At 39.0% G+C, this 24094-nt stretch overlaps 2 protein-coding genes across 2 annotated transcripts in view; one reads left to right on the top strand and one right to left on the bottom strand.

Annotated features, from left to right (window-relative positions):
* Positions 1 to 15843, bottom strand: part of LOC135465652 (protein disulfide-isomerase TMX3-like) — a 61869-nt gene extending 46026 nt beyond the window's left edge. Inside the window, exons 1-7 of the mRNA XM_064742939.1 lie at positions 15667 to 15843; positions 15077 to 15240; positions 14080 to 14160; positions 11844 to 11958; positions 10033 to 10110; positions 7124 to 7190; positions 5738 to 5912 (exon numbers count right to left, since the gene is read on the bottom strand). Of these exons, the coding sequence (XP_064599009.1) occupies positions 5738 to 5912; positions 7124 to 7190; positions 10033 to 10110; positions 11844 to 11958; positions 14080 to 14160; positions 15077 to 15240; positions 15667 to 15681 (695 nt within the window). The 5' untranslated portion in view covers positions 15682 to 15843. The remainder of the gene's footprint in view (positions 1 to 5737; positions 5913 to 7123; positions 7191 to 10032; positions 10111 to 11843; positions 11959 to 14079; positions 14161 to 15076; positions 15241 to 15666) is intronic.
* Positions 15844 to 17896: 2053 nt separating this feature from the next.
* On the top strand, positions 17897 to 21963 carry LOC135465910 (prefoldin subunit 4-like). Its single transcript, XM_064743292.1, has 4 exons — positions 17897 to 18010; positions 19652 to 19756; positions 20853 to 20923; positions 21525 to 21963. The coding sequence occupies exons 1-4, from the start codon at positions 17987 to 17989 to the stop codon at positions 21721 to 21723; spliced, it is 399 nt and encodes a 132-aa protein (XP_064599362.1). The 5' UTR covers positions 17897 to 17986; the 3' UTR covers positions 21724 to 21963.
* Positions 21964 to 24094: the final 2131 nt, after the last annotated feature.

Genomic DNA, 24094 nt, shown 5'->3' with positions numbered 1-24094 from the left:
CATACCAGTGACAATGTCCCTGTACCATCTGTAATTTCCCTTATACTACAGGTTGTGTGTATACAAGTGACAATGTCCCTGTACCAGAGATTATGTTCCTGTACCAGAGATAATGTCTCTGTGCCATCAGTAACATCCCTTATTCTTCAGGTTGTGTGTATACAAGTGACAATGTCCCTGTACCAGTTATTATGTTCCTGTACCACAGATAATGTCTCTGTACCATCAGTAACAGTGACTATGTCCCTGTACCAGTGATAATGTCCCTGTACCATCTGTAATTTCTCTTATTCTTCAGGTTGTGAGTATACAAGTTACAATGTCCCTGTACCACTGATTATGTTCCTGTACCAGAGATAATGTCTCTGTACCATCAGTAACAGTGACTATGTCCCTGTACCAGTGATAATGTCCCTGTACCATCTGTAATTTCTCTTATTCAGGTTGTGTGTATACAAGTGATTATGTCCCTGTACCACTGATTATGTTCCTGTACCAGAGATAATGTCTCTGTACCATCAGTAACAGTGACTATGTCCCTGTACCAGTGATAATGTCCCTGTACCATCTGTAATTTCTCTTATTCAGGTTGTGTGTATACAAGTGATTATGTCCCTGTACCACTGATTATGTTCCTGTACCAGAGATAATGTCCCTGTACCATCTGTAATTTCTCTTATTCTTCAGGTTGTGTGTATACAAGTGATTATGTCCCTGTACCGGAGATTATGTTCCTGTACCAGAGATAATGTCCCTGTACCATCTGTAATTTCTCTTATTCTTCAGGTTGTGTATATACAAGTGACAATGTCCCTGTACCAGTTATTATGTTCCTGTACCAGAGATAATGTCTCTGTGCCATCAGTAACTTCCCTTATTCTTCAGGTTGTGTATACCAGTAAAAATGTGTACAATAAGCAACTTCCCTTAATCCTCAAAGTGTGAGTGCACCAGTGATCATCTCCCTGTACCACCAGTAACATTTTTTCTTCTTCAAACTATGTGTATAAGATAGGAACATTTACAAGTGATAATGTTCCTACACCATCTGTAACTTCCTTTGTTCTTCAGAATGAGTGATAATGTTGCTGTCTTTTCCATTTTTCAAGTAACATATGAGTGTAGCACAATCAGTGTGTTTGTACCTACTGACATTCCTCAGGTCATGAGTGTACCAGTATACATGTAATACACCTGTGCCTATGTTTGACCTAAACTATAAATGTCAAAAATATGGCAATATTGTATGCGTCAACAAACCTCATGCATGTACCTGGAAAATAGCATTTCACTTTCAGACCACCAACAACACTGTGGAGACTATCTCTCTTCCTCACACATCGCCTGTTGACATACAGCTACCTTTAAAAGTACACAGAACAAACAGGCCTGCAGAACATATCCTGCTCGGATCGTCTGAAGCATTTTCCAGATCAAAATGTCACGCTCAGGTAGGAGAGGTGACGGTAGGAAGCCTGTAAATGTGACGATGGGGAGGGGGTGAGGCAACTGTGGCAGATGAAGGCCACGCCCCGACCTGGCGACATTCCTACAAACGGTGAACACTGTGACACTGGAACCCACTTTTACCACTAAATCCATGTCAAGGGTGCACATACATGTGGCCTGCAGATTTGACATCATTGGCTTCCCAGACGTCCTGACGTCCACGCCCCGACAATTCAACGACATCACTTCTAAGGTGGAATTCACACAGAAAATAGCCTAACCTTCAGGACTCAAAACATACTATGATTAACCCTCATTGGAATTCATCCCAGGTGGAGGGAGTGGGGTGGAAGGCTTTAGGAGAGAGAATCAAGGCGTGGAAAATATGAGGTAAAGGAAACCCAAACTTTACTATAATAACTGTAAAAGTATCCAAAACATGAAACAGCTTCAGAAGAGTTAACAGATTCTAAATCTGTAAATGTAGTGAAGAACACAAAAAGCTATCATTTTAAACCAATTTACCAATGACATAAAGCCATAAATAAGGTTAGCCGACGGTATAGCTGAGGTCAGTAAGGTACCGGTGGAAGAGGGCAGGGTAAAATTAGCTCTCACATCTATCAGGCTTCCTGATAGATTAGAGCAGGGTAGTAACTGTCAAGTTGACAAAGTTATCCCCTAAGATTTCTCCTAAGGTGAACGTCACAATATCTTCTACAGGTAACAACCAGCCAGTTAATTTTTTACTTTTCACTTTTAATAGAGTATTAACCCAACTGTTCTTTTAAGCCTCTAAAATTTATAGTCAATAAAAACCTGACTTTATGTGCGCCACATCAAGGTAACTTCACTAGATGTAATTGTAAACCTTTCATACAGGTAAGCTCATCATGCAATAAACCACTATAATCAATCCTAACCTCATTATCTTTAGCATTAAAATGACAAGAGCTTTAACTGTACATCTGGGGCAGACCAAGGAATTTGTAAGTCTTTATTTGAACAAATTTGTTTTTTTTTTTTTTTTAAGAATTTTGTTTATTTGTCTTTATTAGAACAAAATAAGCTTGTAAGTCTAAGGAATGTTGAGTTTTCACATTCTCAAAGGGGTTGGGGAGATGACGGTGAGGACATCTGAAATTTTTCAAAAACATATTCACTTGAATACCCATGTTACTGTGCACATATTACCACGCTAATGCCTGAAATATTCAACAATTATGGCATACTTCCTAATCTTAATGCCTACACTACAGCTATTTCACAATTTTACCCTCAACCAACCTATAACAGGGAAAAATTATGTATACACAACCAGGGAAAAAAAAAACAGCGGCAAGTGAAGGCTGAGCCTCGTACCCCACCCCTAGAGACTGGGGTTGTGAGTACATAGAACCTGTCACTTCAGCTACATGTCATATACCAGTACACACAGACTTGGGGATTCTACCCTATCAACTGGCACCCTCTCCCCCAGGACCCTTACATCAGACACAGGCACTGGCATTACTGTGGCCTTGAAGTAAAACGATTTATTAGATTAGACATGAAACTAAATCTATCATTATCACATTAAAGTTACTTGTGCAGCTGTGAAAAAAAAGGAGGGCCTTGGCCCACATTCCAACAGCCCATGTCCTAGAATTCAGGCAATGAAACTAGCAGCAAAACCACCGTACTTATTTGATGGCATTTCAGGAGATATCAGATATGTCAATAGAAAAAAAGAGGGTGATGTATGACTAGGTTTTAATTCCATATTGGTAGTATTTTAGCCATTCTGTGACTGAAAACAGGGTAATATGAAGAAAAGAAAATAAACCCATTTCACCTTATCAAGGTTTATGGGAACTATGTACATGTGTAAATCAGAAGGTTGTTGACCTTCTATGATACAATTAACTGAGTATCTGTGATAAAGTGTGCTCCACAGAATTTTCAGACTGACCTTCAAAAGCAAAGAGAGTCTAGGTACACACATGCCTGGGTGTCCTCTACACATAAAACTGAACACAATTCCGTAAGTGAAAAATTTTTAAACCCGCCAATAAAGAAGAATCACATAAATACACAATTTATAAATGCCCTGCACATGTGCTGAGTATACGCTATATGTGGTTACAAAGATGGTTGAAAGGGAGTGCTTCACCTGGTGAGTAATTGAATGTACAAGGCATGGAAAGGGAAGCTATCATCAGCCTGTACAAGTGATTTAACATATCTTCTCTAGTTCAGAATGTGAACTACACACTAAGTCCTCAATCATGGCGCAGAGTTAAAAATATTAGCCTGACCTCTGCCAAAACAATTTATCAACATGATCAACAGTCCATTAATCATTACACCTTCCAGACAAAAAGTAGCCCTACTTTGCTAAAACACCGCCGGGTTTTCACAATAGGCAACCAAGAAACTGTGAAAGGCAACCAAGAGGCTGTGAAAGGCAACCAAGAAACCGTGAAAGGCAACCAAGAAGCTGTGAAAGGCAACCACGAGACTGTGAAAGGCAACCAAGAAACTGTGAAACTGTGAAAGGCAACCAAGAAACTGTGAAAGGCAAACAAGAGACTGTGAAAGGCAACCAAGAGACTGTGAAAGGCAACCAAGAGACTGTGAAATGCAACCAAGAGGCTGGGAAATGCACTATTTTACAGTGTCTGTAACATACTGTGACCAGGCTGTACTGTAATATCATTTTATTGTAACTGTATTAATTTTTTCAACTGTTCGGATTTCAAAAAACTTCCCTTGTTCTAAAGCTGAAAATTATCTTACAAATTTCCGCATGTTCAGGATGATGAAAATTAAAATGATTTTAAAAATTGGCTGGAGACAGACGTACATGATGCATGTATCACTTTGAAGACAGGACACCCACAAAATGTGTGAGCCAAACAAATAGAACATCTATCGTGTTGTCACATTAAGGAGTTCCGTATAGTAGGACATAAACAGTATTTTGTGCTACACATCTCAGAGCATCATTTCGGCCAAACATCCAAGATTACAGTTTGGGTCAGACATCCCAGATTATGGCGTGGGCCAGACATCCCAAAACAATACGTGGGCCAGACATCCCAGAATACCGTGTGAGCCAGATATCCTGGATTACCGTTTGGGTCAGACACTCAGAATGTCATGTGTACAAGACACTCAGATTATCATTTGGTACAGCCACCCTAGATTACCAATTGGTCCAGACACCCAGAATACTGTTTGAGCCAGATATCACAGAATACTGTTTAGGCCAGACATCCCAAAATACTGTTTGGGACAGACATCCCAGAATACTGTTTGGGCCAGACATCCCGGAATAGGCATCCCGGAATACTGTTTGGGCCAGACATCCCGGAATACTGTTTGGGCCAGACATCCCGAAATACTGTTTGGGCCAGACATCCCGGAATACTGTTTGGGCCAGACATCCCGGAATACTGTTTGGGCCAGACATCCCGGAATACTGTTTGGGCCAGACATCCCGGAATACTGTTTGGGCCAGACACCTAGATTATCGTCTGAGCCAGACACCTAGATTATCATTTGCTCCAAACACCCAGATTATCATTTGGTCCTAATACCCCAGTTAATCCTTGGTTCAGACGTCCAGAATGTCATGAGGTCCAGACACCCCAGAATGTCATGAGGTCCAGACACCCCAGATTATCACTGGTCCAGACACCCCAGATTATCACTGGTCCAGACACCCAGGATGTCATTTGGTCCAAACACCCAGAATGCCATTTGCTCCAAACACCCACTTTATGGTTTGGTCCTAATACCCATTAATCGTTGGTCCAGACACCCAGAATGTCATTGTTTGACACCCAGAATGTCATTAGGTTCAGACACCCCAGATTATCATTGGTCCAGATACCATATTATCATTGGTCTAGACACCCCAGATTATCACTGGTCCAGATACCCCAGATTAGCATTGGTCCAGATACCCAAGATTATCACTGGTCCAGATACACCGTGTTATCATTTTTCCAGATACCCCAAATTATCATTGGTCCAGACACCCCAGATAATTACTGGTCCAGACGCCTCAGATTATCACTGGTCCAGACGCCCCAGATTACCATTGGTTCAGACACCCAGAATGTCATTTGGACCTGACACCCAGAAGTCCATGTGTCAGACATCTGGACTTCCACAAGAATGTGCAACATGTGTACATAACACTGTGAAGTGGTTATTTACACACTGAATAGGCCAATCACCAGAATATTATGTGACACACCTAATATACTAGCTTCGGACAACACACTTCATGAAAACTTACCTTTCGTTTTCAGATTTCCTTTCTTTGTTAGCTTCATCAATGACTAGAATAACGATGAATTTTTTAATGTCAGCAATTTCATTCAAGCTGCCTCCTGTGACCAATGGGAAAGCCGTCAGCTTCTCGCTGAGAATCCAGTCCTCAACAGATGACTTTGTGGCCATCCCGTCTGGGGCTGACAAAATCAAATCTCAAAATGTTCAAAATGTTAAGTACATTAAACAGTCAATAAAATTAGTGACACCACTTGCAAATATGACAAGGTTGTGAAAACTCACAAGTATTAATGGACAAAACACAATTAGATATAAAACATGGAAAATGTTCACAATAACAGAAATGTGTACAATAGATGTATGTGTACACTAAATGAGAACATTAAACTGCACGTGAGAAAAGTACATACTTTCATTTACAGCATTAATGGTTGCTTAGGCCTACGTGTGACACCATGCTTAACAAGTTTTCAGTTATACAGTTGCAATCACTTTTATGGTTAGAGGAAACTGGGGCGCCTGGGATAAGCACTAGCCTTAATTACTTGTTAAAGGAGAAGAAAATTTAAATATCAATCAAATACCATTGAAAAGAGTATGCATTTCCTCCCAGGTGCATGCCATAAAAAAAATTCTTATATGTACCTCAAGTTGATAAATTATAAATAAAAGTCAGCGCCAAAATCCGCTGTGGGCGACTCCATTTTGCTGAAGAACTAGTCCTGAAGTCTTCTGTGTTAGGAGGAGATTGGCCGTCGGAAACCGCCGAAGTGCAGTTTATACATTTCCGGTAGAACCCTTCTTCCCAGAAGGTAGCGAACAGTAGAGTTTGTTTTCTGTTTGACGATCAGGAAACCAGAATGCTGGATGTAGGTTCCGAGTTTACACTAGGAAACCAGCAGTTTTAGCGACTCTCATTGGCTGAGAGGCAACACACCCTCAGCATAAATTACAGGGTGTTAAAGAAGGATGACGCCATGGACTCAACCGATTTCAGGCTTTATGGGTATGACGAGGAAAAATCGCAAAATTATGCAACAGGCAGCACCAGATATAAAATAATGTGATCTTTTCAGCCTATAGTATCATGTTTTTAAGTTTTCTTCTCCTTTAATTTACTGGTGGAAGAAGTGGTCTTCAACAAACATATATGTATTTAGGCTGTGCAAGCCGTCCCGCAATAACCATTCCCTGATTATTTCTGACTTAAGACTCCATCATCAATGAGAGTGGGTGAATCTACAAAGCCTGTGCCCAAGGCCGGGACTTAAACTGCCACCTTTTCATGTCAAGCTGCAGCAAGGACAGTCTCTCTACACATGATGATGTGCCAAGCTAGGACAACACATCTCTCAAACTAACATCAACACAAGACAAAGACCTTTCTTACCTTCGTATTCAAAATGTTCCCCATCTTTAAAGACAAGTATGGTTGGATAATTCACCAGTTTAATTGTCTACAATGCAGAAAACATAAACATACATGTTTATGCCAACTTTCTGAGAAAGCAATTAATTGTTTGTATCCACAGGGTTCAGTGTTGGCTCAACATCATTGGTGTCATACCAGTAGAGTGTATCCTCACAGAATGCCAGTCCCCGACATGCATTGTGCTGCATCAATGAAATGCCATGTGCGCGGCTTGTGACAGAACATCCTGCCAAGTCACAATATACAAAACTGGACAACTAGTATTTTCCTTTGCCTCTAGGGGTAAATCGCAAGCAACACCAAAACAGTAACCCATATTGTCTATTTCAAGGTCTTCAGGACAACTGGATCTGAATCCAAGTCTTTCGCTTTTGAGGTAGATTAAGGTGTAAGTTCCATTCCATTAAACCAATTATTTCAGACAGTGAAAGTGATCCACCAATAATTCTGTGTTATACATCAACAACACAAAATAAAGTGCTGTATCTCACAAATCCCTATCACTCTATGCCTGATCATAAAACCTGGCACTGGTTCAAAGCATTGGAGTGAACAAGAAGACATGTAACAAACTCTTGCTACAGTAACGTTGGCTTAACAACAATAATTATAACTAATCATAAGAGTAATTTGAAGTGTACACTGTAATTATATCAGTGAATGAAAAATTTCATGGACCCACATATCTTATTTAACTTTTAAACACCTTAGCATGAAGAGGAAACAAGTCAACCAGATACTGCAGTAGGTGTTTGCAAAATACACATGTACACCATTAAATATTAATTAAAATGCAAATGTTTTTTTGTCATTACATGTATATGTATGTCTTCAAAGTAATTCCATTTATATCACAGATATTTAGAGCACATCAGAGGATTTTACACATAATAAAGAGTAATATAACCTTAGGGAGAAACCAAGAAAGCCCTGTTTTTGCCAGTAATGCGTTGTTTAATTGGTTTGTCAACCTGGAGTAGTCTGATTAATGAAACGTTGACCTGTGACATTCAGCTGTACAACAGACGAGACACCATCCATTATCCTCAGGACATACCACAATGTAACAACAATGTAACAACAATCAGTCAATTGTGGATGCTTCAAGGACAGAAGAGGGGAGGCACAGGCTTAATCTAGGAGACATCACAACAGGTTTTACCAAAGCACCGCATCAGATACGGTTTAACACAAGGAACATGTTAAGAGGTAAAATCACAAGGAGTATTTTATTTACTTTAGCAGTTGCATATCTATTAACTGTGAAACTTAGTCATCTATCCTTTCATACAACTCTCGTGTAAAACACTCTGTTAGATCAAACAGGGTCTTGACCTTCATTACATCAAAGTGCATCAATTACAGGCAACTGGAGAATTCTGTCACAAACAGCATTTGGGATTCTTTTTTTTTTTTAAAGCAATGAAATGGAACCTGAGGTATTGAACAAATGCTGGCTTTGATGTTCAATGTCAGTGTAAGTAAGTTTTTAATACAAAAACAAATACAAGGGATTGTGCTAATGTTTCACAATGATGTGATACCTTTATTGTATCTTCACACCATTCAGCCTCTGATGCTTCTACTTTGCTGTCAACCTCACATACTGTAGTTTAGCCGAAGCCCAAACACCAGATACTAGTAACCCTTTGTTGCCCTCCTCAAACAACTTTTTCTCAAACAGCAACTATTTGAATAATCAATTAATCTTTCATTTAGTCACAAACACTTACTAACCAACCCTTTATTGTTCTCTTCACACAGCTGTCTCAAAATTTTTGTCTAAAACAGCATTTATTGTCGTTGTCTATCATACAATAATCTTTGATCACCATCTCACACAATTTAGTTTCAAACACCTACTAACCATTTACTGCCCTCTTTGTGTTAGCTTTCATCTCAAACATCTACTAATCTTTTCTTGTCATCTGATATAATCTAGTTTCAAACATCTACAAACCCTTTGGTGTTCTGCTTGTGTAGCTTTGTCTCCAACGGCTACTAACTCATTTATTACCCTCTTCATATAATTTAGTCTGTAACTACTATTAACCCTTTTCTATTGCCCTCTTTATAACATCAATTCCCAAGTACAAGTAGTTAATAGTTCCATGTAACCCTTTATTGCCCTTTTTTGTAAGATGTTCTCTAAATAGAGTTAATAGCTCCTTAACTGCCTTCTTCATACAATCATGTCTAACTACAGCTACCAGTCCTTTTATATTCCCCTTTCAAAGAATCTAGTCTCAAAGAACTATTAACCTTGTACTTGTGCAATTAAGTGTGCTATACTGTAATCAGTCAACTGTGAACAGTTCCTGCTATAAAGGTCACACTAGACCATCAGGATATGGTTATTATGTCATGTGACTTGGGGGTCATGGGGGTCATGGGGTTAGCAAACACAATTAACTCTCACTCTCACAGCAATTCATCATCAACATTAAACCTGACAGCATGTGAATGTACAAACAATGATGAAGTATGGTCTGTCTCCAACACTTTCTTTGGCTCTAATGTCATGTTTTAAACGCTATATTATTTGGATGGTAAACCTTTAGAATATGTGTGTGTATGTGGAACTTTTAATACCACTGCTTCGTGTGAATTCATACACATTACTAATTATTAATTTTTTATTATGGAAGTTTCCATCTCCTTTTAACATTGATTTGAGCATACACTTATTTGACTTATTTATTTGATCGGTATTTTACGCAATACTCAAGAATATTTCACATTACAACGGCGGCCAACCTTATGGTGGGAGGAAATAGGGAAAAAGCCAAGGAAACCCACGACCATCTGCAGGTATATTTGAGCATATATGTTAAAATTAAAAAAAAACAGTTTTGAGAGACACATACCTTTGGAAGTATTTTATCTGTCCCATTGTAAAAATATGCAGACACAATGTACTTTTCAGCCAAGTCACAGTATTTAACCTGCAAAGAAAATAATTTATACAGAGTGAACCACACATTTAGACATACCATCTTTTACATTACACTTATACACATACTTTTAAGTAAATCAACAATATAAAGGTGTTTATCCGGTTTTCTAATTCTCTGTGCTTCTGAAAATTTGTAATTTCACAGAGAGCGCATACTCTATGAGAACATGAAAAATTGGAGGAATGTGTGCCTCAGAAAAACCAGTCTGACATTTTTAACTGAATTCTATTTTATTTATTTGTTTGGTGTTTAATGCCATTGTTCAGAATTATACACCATTGAAGGCAGTTAGATAAAGGTCAAAGGATTAACAGTTGCAGCAAATTAACCAACCACCAGAGCTGACTGTCACAACTTGATCACCAAGTTTCAGCATGTGATCTATGGTATTTAAGGTTATGATATTAACAGCAGCGGGAATAAAACTGATGTGGTCGTTTCACCATGGAAATCTACATGTTTTACATCACGGAACTTTTCACATTGAAATCCCATTTGTCAATCAGATGGCAAACAACTTGTACTGCACATGTAACGTATAACACGCGTATGTCAGTGTAACAACATTAAAGAGCCATGTCAGGACAGTGTAACAGCACTAAAGTGTCATATCAGCAAACTGTAACAAGTGCCATGTCAGCACAGCGTAACAACACTTAAGTGTCATGTCAGCACAGTAAAATATCTGTTACTGCCAAAATTCTTTACTTTAAGCTCATTTTCACTTTCTAACACGTGTGTAATGCTGCTCATAGCTACTGTTTCTTTGGCTTTTTCCTCAAGCCTTTCAGGCAAACTGCCAACAATGTTTCTCACAAGAATGAATCAAAGACATCTGATTTTGCAAACCTACCATATCACCAATTAAATTTTTCTTCTCAATTTTGTTTAGTGAATTGTTTATTTGCTGGAAAATTTCCAAAGAGTTTCCTGACAGCGAACTATCAACACTGAATCTTGTTAAACTGTCTCACTAAACTGTTAACCGAAGACATTTGCTGGAAACTGATACCATTGGTGACATAAGGTCTTCAAACACTGTAACATAAAAACAGCCAAACACTTATATTTATGGCAGACATACTCAAACAAAAAATGTGCCATCTAGCAAAGGGAGCCACAACAATTTACTGCAGAAATGAAAAATATGCTGCCTTGCAATAAAACAACAAAGAACAGCAGCTGGCAAGTACCCTAAATTTCACCCACATTAAATGCATTTCTAGAAACAAATAAATGTAACAAAATATTACTTTTGGTGCTGAAACTTACAATTTTCCAGTAGAATATCATCCCAAGTTCCCAACAAACCTCAAAAAACCTTTCTAAAATCGACAGAACTCTCAAAATCAGTTAGTCATGGACAAAATTTATGGTCATTTACGGTAGATGTTTAACAATGTCTGAAGTTCAATTGTCTTGACATTTTTCAAGACAGTCACCAAGGCCTACACATAAACCATAATAATAATGTATCTAGTTCCAACAAGTGTTACCCACTTAATAAATCCATGACACTTTGCTCTAATCACCCTTCTGTTCTAAGTTATGTGGAATTACATGCATATTTGATTTACAGTTTAAAATCACATATAACTTCACAGGATTTTTCCCCAGGTAAATCACCTTTGTTTACCAGAGTTTGTTTTAACAAGTTGGTGAAAAATTCCATGCAAGTCTTGATCACCTGCATTGTTCACATTTAGTAAATCTGTACTTACATAGAGATCTGCCTCTGGATCCTCATCCCCAACATAAAGGAAAAAACTCCCATCAGAGTGCTCTCCCCTGGCTTCATTAAATTTCCCAATACTACTCAGTTTTCTCACAGCTGGCCTGAAACAAGCCAGTTTATCACGCCTATAAAAGACAACTTTGAAAAATATTCTCCTTACAAAGATGTTTTACTGCTAACGGTTTTATTTATACATGTAGATGTACTGCCTTCCCACACAAAAGCCAACTTACACCACAGCCTACCATGTTTTATTTGTCTATTTAGTAATTTACAGTAAAATTTATTTAGTTATTTAAAGTCATACTCAAGTATGCTTCGCTCATACCATGGCAGTAAGTTTTATGGGCAAAGGAGGTTACCCAGGGTAAAACACCACCCTTTGGCAGGTTACTTTTGGCAATTCCCATGTGTGACGTACAGGTATGCACACTTCATTAGTGAAAGACATGGTCTTCCAACAAAATTTGGTTGCGCATACAGTCACAGACGCAAAGTTAGATGCTTACTGTCCCCAAATATTTCTGTAACAGACCATATTAGACACGTTTTGAGTGTGACAAAATGAGCTGAGCCATGAGAGACCAGTCACGGTCCCGATCAAAATCATGACAAAGGGACAGTCTGCCTCAGTAATAGCAAGCATCAGTCGAAACACCCTTGGAACCTACCCCTAACAATACATGTAATACACAGTTTACGAGTCATGTGAATGACACAACAGAGTGACATGCCAGTGCAAAAATGATGCCAATGTTAAAAATCATTCAACTTCCATATAAAACCAATGTCTTACCACAAACTGATGTCACTACAGCATATCTTAAACAGTGACTATTACTTGCTTCGATTTTTTTCAATGAATAAAAAGAAGTGTGTTTGGACCAGGCACTGGACATCACTGGTAAGTCCAAGCACTTAACTGCAATCTGCATGTCAGTCAGTCAAAAAAAAACACAAAAAAAACAACAAAACATATAATTTTGGCTTTTGCTTCTACTTATATCTCTAATTATGAAGCAATATTTTTCAACTGATGGAGGGTCCTTCACATCATTTGCCAAGACCTTGAGGTCAGCTCTGCCTCATGTTAGCTCTATTGGCCAGTTGAGGCTCTGTTAAATTTATGTACTAAATCATACATGTACACAAGCTGATTGGAGGACTGCATCTTTACTTTAACCAATCATATAACCACAGTATTTACAGGAAGTTGGGTGTATCCCAAAGAGGAATAGATACATGTACACAAGCTGATTGGAGGACTGCATCTTTACTTTAACCAATCATATAACCACAGTATTTACAGGAAGCTGGATGTATCCCAAAGATTAATGGAATAGGGTACACTTGTATAATTTTCTTTCAAATGTCAGACGTGGAATGTTAGAAATGTACATATAGTACAATTTGATCTGTTTCTCTAAAACAGCAAAATGATGTTGTAGAGCAGTGTTCACAAAGCTGCCATTCCCTTGTCTACAAGGGTTATTTCCCTTGATCCCAGAAAAGCTATAGATCTTTCAGTGGATTTTAAATATAGTGCATTTTGCTCTGTGTTTCTACCATAGCAAAAACATGTTACAGAATGGTGTTCAAATACCTAACTTTCCCTACAAAAGCTATTTCCCTGAATCAAATAAAATCTGTAGATGAAACTCCAGTAATCTTTGTAGATACTTGCAGTACTCCTATGTAAAGCTGTACTACAGGAAGTAAAGCAATACTGATAGATTAGTTATGTTTGGTACTTTATGTCTTGGTTACACTAATGTTATCTAGAAATTTGATGCATTTTCAATGGTTTATACTATGAACAGTGATATGTTTAATGAACAAGACCAACATTCAATTCGCTCCGGAGCAGCCTCTGATGAGGCAGTGGCCGTTAAGGAAGTCGTTCCACCAGCCACTAGTGGCATGACTGCAGCCACAATGTCTGACGTTGCTGGGAGTTGGTGGCCTTCGTCCTAGTACCGAAACTCACTCGACCTGATTATGACTAGCAAAGCATTATGATATGACAACATGTCCTCTGGTGACCAGTTTGGTTCAGATCCACCCATGGAATACACCGCTGGGGGACCATACCCGATTATGCATACTTCACCTATCTCTGTATATGACACCTAACCTTAACTCTTAACATCATGTCAGCATACCCAGCGAGTATGGTACACAAATGGGCATCATTTTATCAGTGTACTGCTCATGAATCTCACCCTTTGGCCCTGACAGCAAATTCAACGATGTCTTCCTTTGACCGTTCTCCTCTGTGAGTGTAGACGTTTTCTCCATTAATACTGTATAGGGGGAGATAAGTGGAAATGACATATAGAAATCTGCAATATCCTCTATTTCTTCAATTTGGGTTTACACTGGAACCAAACAATATTTCAATTACATGACAAAGGCAGTAGTAAGCTTTATGGGTGGATCAAAGTAGTCAAAGTGTGAAGAAAACCCCTCAAACTAACCGACGAATCAAAATATACATATACAAAAGAAGGATCTGGATGTACACTGTGCTATTTCTAGAAGCCTGAAATGATAAACTCAGTGGGACAAGTCAAGTTCATACAAAGATGTAAGATATGAAGACATAATACATAAGGATTACTTGCACATGTAATTCACATGCCAATATTCTTCATCACACACTGTACCTAAAAACACATGCATGACCTTTATTATGATAAAGTATATTTTACTTTAGTACCATCATAAAAATGAACTTCAAAATTAACCCTCAAACATATGATCTGTGGAAATTTTGCTGTTCTCATTGTCGTTAGTGGTTGATATAAAACAAGGGCCATCAGGAGATGGTGAATTCCATAGGGACTATACTTCACATACTGAAGCCATAACAATGTTATCGCCTGCACGCACTATGCATTATGGGCTTAAACTAATTAAGTACATGTAAGACTTGTTTACTAGATGATGGAAACTGTACATACACATCCTTACTTAATCTATGTCACACCTACATAGTGTCATGAAAAACAGGTCAAAACTGTAGGAAAACACACAGTGACAAGGTAGTGCTCACAGACACCCTGATCACTGTATCTCAACGCTTTGTATGCTTTGGAGGGGGGGGGGGGGGGGTCTTAACATCTGTACATACATCTCTGAAAGGCATTATCACAGCCTTTTTCTTGTCTTTCTAGTGTGTACCAAACATAAAACATTTCATCCCATCTAGCTACTTACAATTTTATTGTAGGGAAACCTCTGACACTGAATTCACTTGCCACAGAGGAATATCGTGTACAGTCAATTTTGGCAACCTGTATATCTGAGGAGCGCAGAGTCTGTGCCACCTGGTGGTAGATTGGCTCTAGTTTTTTGCAGTGTCCACACCATGGAGCATAAAACTGGAGTTAGAAATACAAACAGATAAAAACATTTTACTGGTACACACCGTTACACATTAAAATTTACCTGTATTGTAAATCAGCTGGCGTAATTGATGATATTAGATTTATTAAATAATTTATACATGTATGAGCATTTTAGTGTGGAACAATGATCCAAGAGCCTCTCAGCAATACAACTGCCATAAGTTAAAGTCCAGCTCATGCTGGCTTCCTTTCCAATTGTATGTGTGCAGGTCAACCTGCAACCTATGGATGGTCGTGGCTTTTCCACGAGCTTTGCCCGCTTTCCTAACACTAAAATGTTGGTCGCCATCAAAAAAGAGAGATATTCTTGAGTACTGCATAAAACTCCCAATCAATTAAAAAATAAATAAATACATTTATGTATGATCCTTGCAACAAAAAAGAGCTGATTCACATTACCTCCACCAGCCACATTCCATGATTCTTCACCTGGAGAAATCTATAAACACAAATAAAATGCTACTTTTCAATACATGTACTTGTAGATTTGATAACAAAGAACTAAGCATTGTAACAGAAACATGTGGGAATTATTTGGCTTATACATGTTATTTTATTTTCCTTGCGCTTTAACACCTTTATTATATCTTTGGTCATAGCAAGTCTAATAACAGACTGGTCTCACTGAAACACCATGTTTACGACACAGACATAACATCCTATCTTTATGTCAAGACAAGACATCAGTACAAAGACTGCATGTTTTTTAAAAGTCCTGGGGGCCTCCATGGCTCAGTCGGTTAGGGCGCTAGTGCAGCATAATGACCCAGGAGCCTCTCACCGATGCGGTCGTTGTGAGTTCAAGTCCAGCTCATGCTGGCTTCCTCTCCGGCCATAAGTGGGAAGGTCTACCAGCAACCTGCGGATGGTCGTGGGTTTCCCCCGGGCTGTGCCCGGTTTCCACCCACCATAATGCTGGCCGCCGTCGTATAAGTGAAATATTCTTGAGTACGCCGTAAAACACCAATCAAATAAATAAATAAATAAATAAAAGTCCTGGAATCCCAGCAAAACCTGTTACATGTATATCACTTCATAAATCATGCAACAAGACCTTGTTCACCATGGTAATAAATATGTCTTGTGTCCATAGTTATGTGCAAATTACCTACCCGCTGACGAGATCACAATGGCTTACTGGCTGCTTTACAATCAGGTAACATCTAATTATGTGCAAGTCTGACAATTGGTTATACAGTTGAAATAAAGTGTTATATATAAGAAAATTTTATATCATAGCATTAAGACGTGTGTGACTTTAAACATCCATGATAAAGTTTTGTACACTGAACAAGGCATTCTTATGGATATACAACTTCTTTGTGTTAATAAACCAAGAAGTTGTATATCCATAAGAATGCCTTGTTCAGTGTACTTTCATCCCAACTTCTAAATGCCACTCAGACAAGTTAAAGTTTTTTAGTTTCCCTGAAGAAATGTCCATGGTGTTTGATTCTTCCCATTTGCCATATATCCTGCACTGTAATGAATAATTGACCAAAGGTATGAACTGTGGTTAGCCTTGATTAACTTCAACTTCTGCTTCTTGTACTGGCTTGGCAAATTCAACTTCTCCCCTCGCCCATCACATACACCATCCTAGTTCTTGGGACACACCTGCCCACTGTTTGCAATCGCGACACTCGGGAAATAGCTGCCATTTTGGCAACTTAGAATCAGCGGAGAGTTTGAGGTTGCTTAAATATGGATGGATATTCACCTTGGGATCATCGACAGCTCGGGATTTTACTAAATTAAATTAAGCATTGTAAAGGAGTGAATAGACACGCCGGGAAGGTTAATAATCAACTGCTTTCCGACATTTTACCATGGTTCCTTTTTCAGCTGAATGGGAGCAATCCATGACTATGCGATCCCCTGCCAGCGTAATTATCCAGGGCTAAATTCAATATCTTTTATTTGCACAAAGACAATCAGCCTAAACCATTGCTTAGTAGGATGATGTCAGCGCAAGAAAAGGAGTTTGCAGGCATCCTTCAGAGCAAAGCACTGGAATAAATTATAAACTGCTCTTCAACCCGTAAAATAAAATATGTTAGTGTGATGTATGGTTACTGTAGAAAATAACTCATCTGAGTGAACAATACTCCTCATCACAATGTGCCCGCTGATACAGTCACGCCCTGTGACAAAAAAAAAAAAATAACCGTAACGAGGCCTATATTTCCATGGCAACCCATCATTCCCCATCAGTAGCAAGTTACCTGTCATCCAGCTCTATCACATAACAGCGGACTCCTCCTAACAATGCTGCAACAAAAACAGAAAGTTATGTTACTGAAGGACCTAATGCACCTAGGCAATATGAAATAGGCGACAAGAAGACGACGTGCATGGCTGTTTACCTGCTACCACTGCGCAAAGAAGCTTGAAGAAGGCCGCCATTGTTGTGAGTGCCACGGGAAAGGTACGAGTCAAGCTAGATTAGTAGTCGCGCTGAAAACTAACAATTACTGACAACGGCTGGGACTGGAAGCATTATGCTCTAGATAATTCATACCAAATACCCGCCGACTCAACCATGGCCCTAGAACATTGTTGTATTTTCACCATTAAAACATAATTTTGCTATTATTTTGTTTCTTACAAAATCAAGAAAGTTCGTCCAAATTTCTCTCCACGCCAGACTATTCTATAACTCACCTCTATTGGCAAATGGTATGGTAAAAACGAGACAAAACGAAGTTGTGCTGTCAAAATGGCTGCTACCTTGAAAAACAGCGTGAGTATTACTTCAAATGAGCCGCTGTCTGCACAGCAAGGAATCATTAGTAAGAGTAAAGCACTATGTCCGTTTAAAAAAAATCAATACAACTTCATGGACAAATGATTTTGGAATTCCTCTTTTGAATGCAAGTGTAACTAAGGAAACATGATGGCGAAAATTGGTCCATTCCTAGACCACTGAATAGCGACCGGCAAGCATTTTAAAATGATTATCCAGTTACCATTTTTTTGAACTCATGTTGATAGTTTCTCACCTCTAGACAGGATAAGAAGTCTACTTTGCTGATATGGAGAGTCAGTTTGTCCTCCAGTGCCACGATTTAACACCTGGCTGTGGCCCATTTTTCGGACGCATTTTAGAAGGCTACAAAAAGTAGGAAAAGGAATTTTAAATTTGATGGTGGTGTCATGTGGTAAAGTGACGTCAATTCATTGAAAAGTCAGTTTTTTACAATGAACATTTGAGAAGGAGCTCATTGACTAACAGTAGAGTCACCCCAGTCATTACAACTGCCTCTTACTGTACAGTAAGTAAGGTTTACACATTTTATATCTGTTCACCCGACTTTTTGAAGAGGGAAACAACATGGGACATTGACAACTCTGTGACATGATGTGGCAGAAAAACGTTCAATAAATAATGTAATAATTTTCTAGTTTTTGATGAATACATAATCATTTATAAATATTATGAGGAAAATGAAATTTTTTACTAATATGGTATCTATAAGGAGTTTCCGATTAATTGTTTACCTTGTTATGAATATGACTAATTATAATTATTATAAGTTATTATTTAATCCTTGAAGCCTTAAGTCAAAAGTTCTGAAGATACTTCGGTAAATGTTGTTATAAACAATGTCACTGAAAAACAGAAAGAAATATAGTCTGAGCAGTAAGTTACTTACAAGGACAAAGCTGATTCTTGAGTTCAGATGAACGGAAAGAGAGGTTTTTAAGTTGAGCATTAATTTAGGTGAATCAGTGGCATGTATACAAATGTATGCCTGACATGTCCAGTACATCTGAAATAGTAAGCCTCTTTAAATGTTTGTAATCCTTATCTTTTATTCAGACTTTAAAAATGTGAAATTAATTTTTACTTCAGCGTAACAACTAACAGGTGACAGATTTATTTCTTCCTCGATAGTGAAACGCTGTCATCCCAAGTCAGATTTAGCAGTTGACAGCAGTTACCTCCCTTGTCAGCAAATTCTGCCTGCTGTGTCTTTCAAAACTGACCCAAATTAGTTGCTCATTCAGAATAACTGTGATTTGCATGGTCTCGCAATTTCGATTTGCAGAAAATGTTTCAAACTGCAGGAAATGCTGGATCACGAGGTCTATCATTTTTGTGGTACATGCACAGAATAGGACTCTACCGTTGTGATTTAGGGAGTTAAAAAGCGTAATTGGTGATGCTTGTTTTCAGGTCAGAAATGAGAGGACCTGAAAAGTCGAGGAAGAGCTACTACCCTTTGCTTGCCTTTAGCTACACTGAGCCGTGAAATAAAACATGAAACTTAGCTTGATCCATGTTGTTGTTCCTTCCTTGCTGAGTCACTTATGTTGTAAGAACTATTTACAGTTATGTGTGTCTGCTTGACGTTAATGTCTCTGTCTGAATGACTTGTAGGATAATGATATGCAAGTGACGTTTGAAGACCAAGAGAAGATCAACAAGTTTGCACGACACAATGCTAAGCTTCAAGACCTGAAGGATGAACTCACTGCGAAAAAGGTAGGAGATTTGTATTGACAAAATTAAATGATGTGATACCAGTAATGATGAGCCAATAAAAAGTAGTGAGCCTAAGAAGAGTAGCTAAGAATATTCAGTAGTTTTGAAAGTAATTTTTGCTGAAAAGGTAGTCTTTTTTTTTTTTTCTTCTCCTGCATTATGGTTTGTTTCTACATGTAGTTGAATACACTTAACCTTCATACTTATGGCTCTATACTTAGGGCCATGGGGACCTGATACAAGGCTGGGACCATGATTTCAGCCATTAAGCTAACCACTTAGAATTTCATGGATGACTCAGATCGTAATGATGCTTGAGGTCATTTTAAAATAAGAAAGCACCCTTCATGTGGAAAAAGCAGCTTCTTTATGGAATCAAAACAGCACAGACCCATGGCGATGTTGGGCAAGCACAAGACACAAATGGCCAGCCTTCCAGGGCTATCATACTTTGAAGTCAGATTCTATCTTTTTTAGAAACTTTAAAAATTTTTATTCAAGAAGATGAGTTTTCTTCTTTGATACCAATGTTAACACCTTTTTTAGCATTGTTCATATATGTTTGTCTTTAATTTTGGACAAAATTACACACATTTGCCTGGCAAGAGAACTGTTCATGTGGACACTAGCTCTGGACACACTGGCCATGGTGAGAGTACTCTTCGTGTGAACCCTAGCTCTGGACACACTGGCCAGGCAAGATTACTGTTCATCTGGATACACTGGCCTGGCGAGAGTACTGTTCATGTGGACACTAGCTCTGGACACATTGGCCATGGTGAGAGTACTGTTCGAGTGAACCCTAGCTCTGGACACTCTGGCCTTGCGAGAGTACTGTTCATGTGGACACTAGCTCTGGACACACTGGCGAGACTACTGTTCATGTGGACACTAGCTCTGGACACACTGACCATTGTGAGAGTACTGTTCGTGTGAACCCTAGCTCTGGACACACTGGCCATGGTGAGAGTTCTGTTCATGTCTACATTCCTGTTTATACTGGTCAGTGGATGCATAAATGCATAAACTAACAATCAGGTATATAGACAGTTATACAGTATATAGAATTATTTGTTTTGTTTGTTTTTTTTTTCAGAAAGATTTGCAAAACTTGGAAGATGCATCTGACGAATTACTGCTGTTAGAAGATGAGAATACAATACCATATCCTTTTTCATAGCTGTAAAGACTGTTGCATTCTTTATATGTTGGTTGGAACCTGTTTGAAATGAAAGTATGGATTCTTATAGCATGATTTTCTCGACAGATCTTCAAAATAATCGTTAGTGATTAATATCAATCTGGTTGGATTTAGGTAGTGCATGTACTAAAATTTTTGCACAGGTTAATTCCTGTACAATGAACTGATTGGAATATAGTTGAAACTGTTGTACCTTGTCCATACATGTGCTGTGTAGTTCTGTTTTTCACTTAGATTAATCCCATGGGGCTTGTCTTCCTTCAGTGGGACAGCCTTAAGAAATATAATCTTCACTGCTCCTTTGCTGGCATGTAGGCTATGTAGGTTGTCTTACATGATGTACATGATCTTTATGGATCATTTGCCTTCCAGCAATATGACATCAACATTCAGCATTTGAAAATCTCCATCCCATGTGGGAGAGATTTATTCTCAGTTAGTTGCCAATCAATGGTACTGACCATCTTCATGTAACTGAAATATGCTTGTGTACAGCTTTAGTCATCAGTCAATCAATCAATCACTCTAACCTTTCTGTCAGGATAAACCCTTAACTTCAGTCACATACCAGATAGGTGAGGTGTTTGTAAGCTTGAGTCCGGACGAGACCTCCAACATGTTGGATGCGGCCAAAGTGAACACACAGAAGGACATTGAGGCCATAGAGAAACACTGTGATGGACATAAACAAATTCTGTCTGAACTCAAAGTTCAGCTGTACGCTAAGTTTGGCAATAACATCAATCTAGAAGCTGAGGAAGAGTAGAGCAGAAGCCTGTTACCTGACCAGAAATGAGACTGGATTTGGTCACTTGGGTGAACCTGATACCCAACTTGAGGATAGAGTACATGTATCGCAGGAAATCACTGGAATAGTACAAGTTTGAGAACTCGTATCAGCTCTAATGAGGTGCTGCTTTTACTCTGCACGGACCTGTAACTCATATTACCCTGTAGTTGTCTTACCGGACAACTCTCACATCATTAATAAATTAGAGAATGTTCAAAACTCTTCACTGCTGTTTTACTTTGTATTGTTTTCCATCTGTTTGATTGTTTACACAGAGGTTCCTGGAATGGTACTTCAGTGTAGCCACATTCATTGCTGATTGGATGAGAGTGAAAATGGCATTTGTGACACTATTCAGTTCACCTGGGTTAGTAGCTCCTGAATGCACCTTCGCTGCATGGTAGCTCTTGAATGCGCTTTGGTTGATTAGAGTTGAAAGCAACTTGGTTGGTCACAGATCAGAGCAGAGTGCACCTTGTTTTTCACATTTGAGCGCTCCTTAAAAGTTAGTTGGTCAAACTTCAAAGCATGGATATACTTGGATTTCACTGGGGAGAGTTGAAACAGACATTCGTATAGCAGCTGTCAACCAATACGGACGTTCCAGATCAAAAATCGCAAGGGGAATTTCCAAAACAACATGTAACACAAAACACCAAGGCAGTAAGACAGTATATAAAGTACTGCAATAGGATGCAGTCATTCAAAGAGACGAGTTTTCAATGAGGTTGAAAAGACCCAAGGTATGTTCTAGGCGGCTGAGTGAAATCAGTATTCAAATCGTGTACCATGCTAGAATATAAGTTGTCAATAACAAAATATGTATCTCGGTTGAGCTTTGATTGCAACTGTTCACGTCTCCAAACGGTAGTATGTCGAGTGCTTCACGTCGCCAGACAAAAGGTTTATGATGTGGAGGTCCTTGTTCACCGCTGCGCTACCTGTTGTGAGAGGAAATCTGCCGGTAATTGATTCAGAAGTCGACAATTATAATCTGAAACTACTTGCATTCTGGGTTCATCTCAAGATTGTCACTTTCTTGCTTACATGGCGTAGGGAAGCAGGGAACGGAAGGGGGGTGTGCCGCCGCACTTTCGACACAACCATTTAAAAAAAAAAAAAACATACACCACAATGAATGTTCACCTGCTTTCTTCACTGTGTTAAATCGGGAGTTGAAACATTTCTTTTAATTTGTTCAAACAGATTAACGCACTGTAACATCATTGGTCAAATATCTTAACCTTGGAGAAAAGCGTTCATGTCGTCATGGTATCAGAAATTTTGTAATTTGCGAAATTGGGCAATGCAACTCAGCATTCAAACGGAGTGAAAACTTAAATCCTCCCGAAGGCCTCTAATCCTCCAGCACCCAGCAGAACTCTATATGGGGTATTTTGACCAAGGAGATTAACTTACCAACGATGCTAATGTTTTTATGAAACCATGCCTGCATGTTTTCTCTCACAAAGAACGTAAGAATATAAACATCGCGTTTACCTGTGTCTTTATCATAATACTGGACAGGAATTCCCTTTTTTTGATTTTGTGGATGCTTCCAGCTCCCCGTTCAGATGATCTCCATCTTAGCACACCAATTTTTCTCCGTTTTCAAGATAAAAGGTTCCGTACATCTGTTCGTATTTGTATTGGTCGAAAAGGCATTTTGAAAATGCCTCCGGACGTTTGGAATCTCGGAGCTTCCGGGGCCTCGGCGGCCCCTGGACCCTCGCCTGTTATAGATGACTGGGATAGTCGTTCCGCTAGTCAAGAACGACGTTGAACTCCAAGCGCTCACTCACTCACTCGTTACACTTGCCTATGTACGACCCCACCATCTCTCCACCTCGCTGCCTTCAGGTCTGATTACTGTGGTCAATGTATAATAAACATTGCTCAGTCAATCTGCATGCGCTATGAGAGAAAATATTTCACAACTCACTAAGCGCGCATCAGCATTTCAACGGAAAGTAAGTATATCCATGTAAAATACGTAATCGACCAGAAAACTAAATTTGTACCCAAAATGTGCAATATAGGCCTTCTTCAGCACAACCCTGCGGATGGGTATTTTTTCGCCTAAAACACGTTCAAACGCGTGTACGACTATATAGGTTCAAGCGCTTCCGGGAATGGCGGTCCCTGTACTCTCGCTTCATTGGTCGGGATACTGGCCCCCATTTTTTTTTTTGCTTCCTGCACCTCTGATCAGGGTTATGATGACTGATAGAACGTTGAAAGGAACCTAACCATTAACCCTAATAAGGTGTCAGGTTCCAATCCATCAGGGGAGCAATAGCCCCGGCCGATCTGTTAAAGTTTCAATCCCTTGTCCATACGAGACGTT

Source organism: Liolophura sinensis, chromosome 5, assembly GCF_032854445.1.
Source record: "Liolophura sinensis isolate JHLJ2023 chromosome 5, CUHK_Ljap_v2, whole genome shotgun sequence".
Lineage (NCBI taxonomy): Eukaryota > Metazoa > Mollusca > Polyplacophora > Chitonida > Chitonidae > Liolophura > Liolophura sinensis.
Note: the sequence above shows the minus strand (reverse complement) of the source record. Positions and strands in the feature narration are given on the sequence as shown.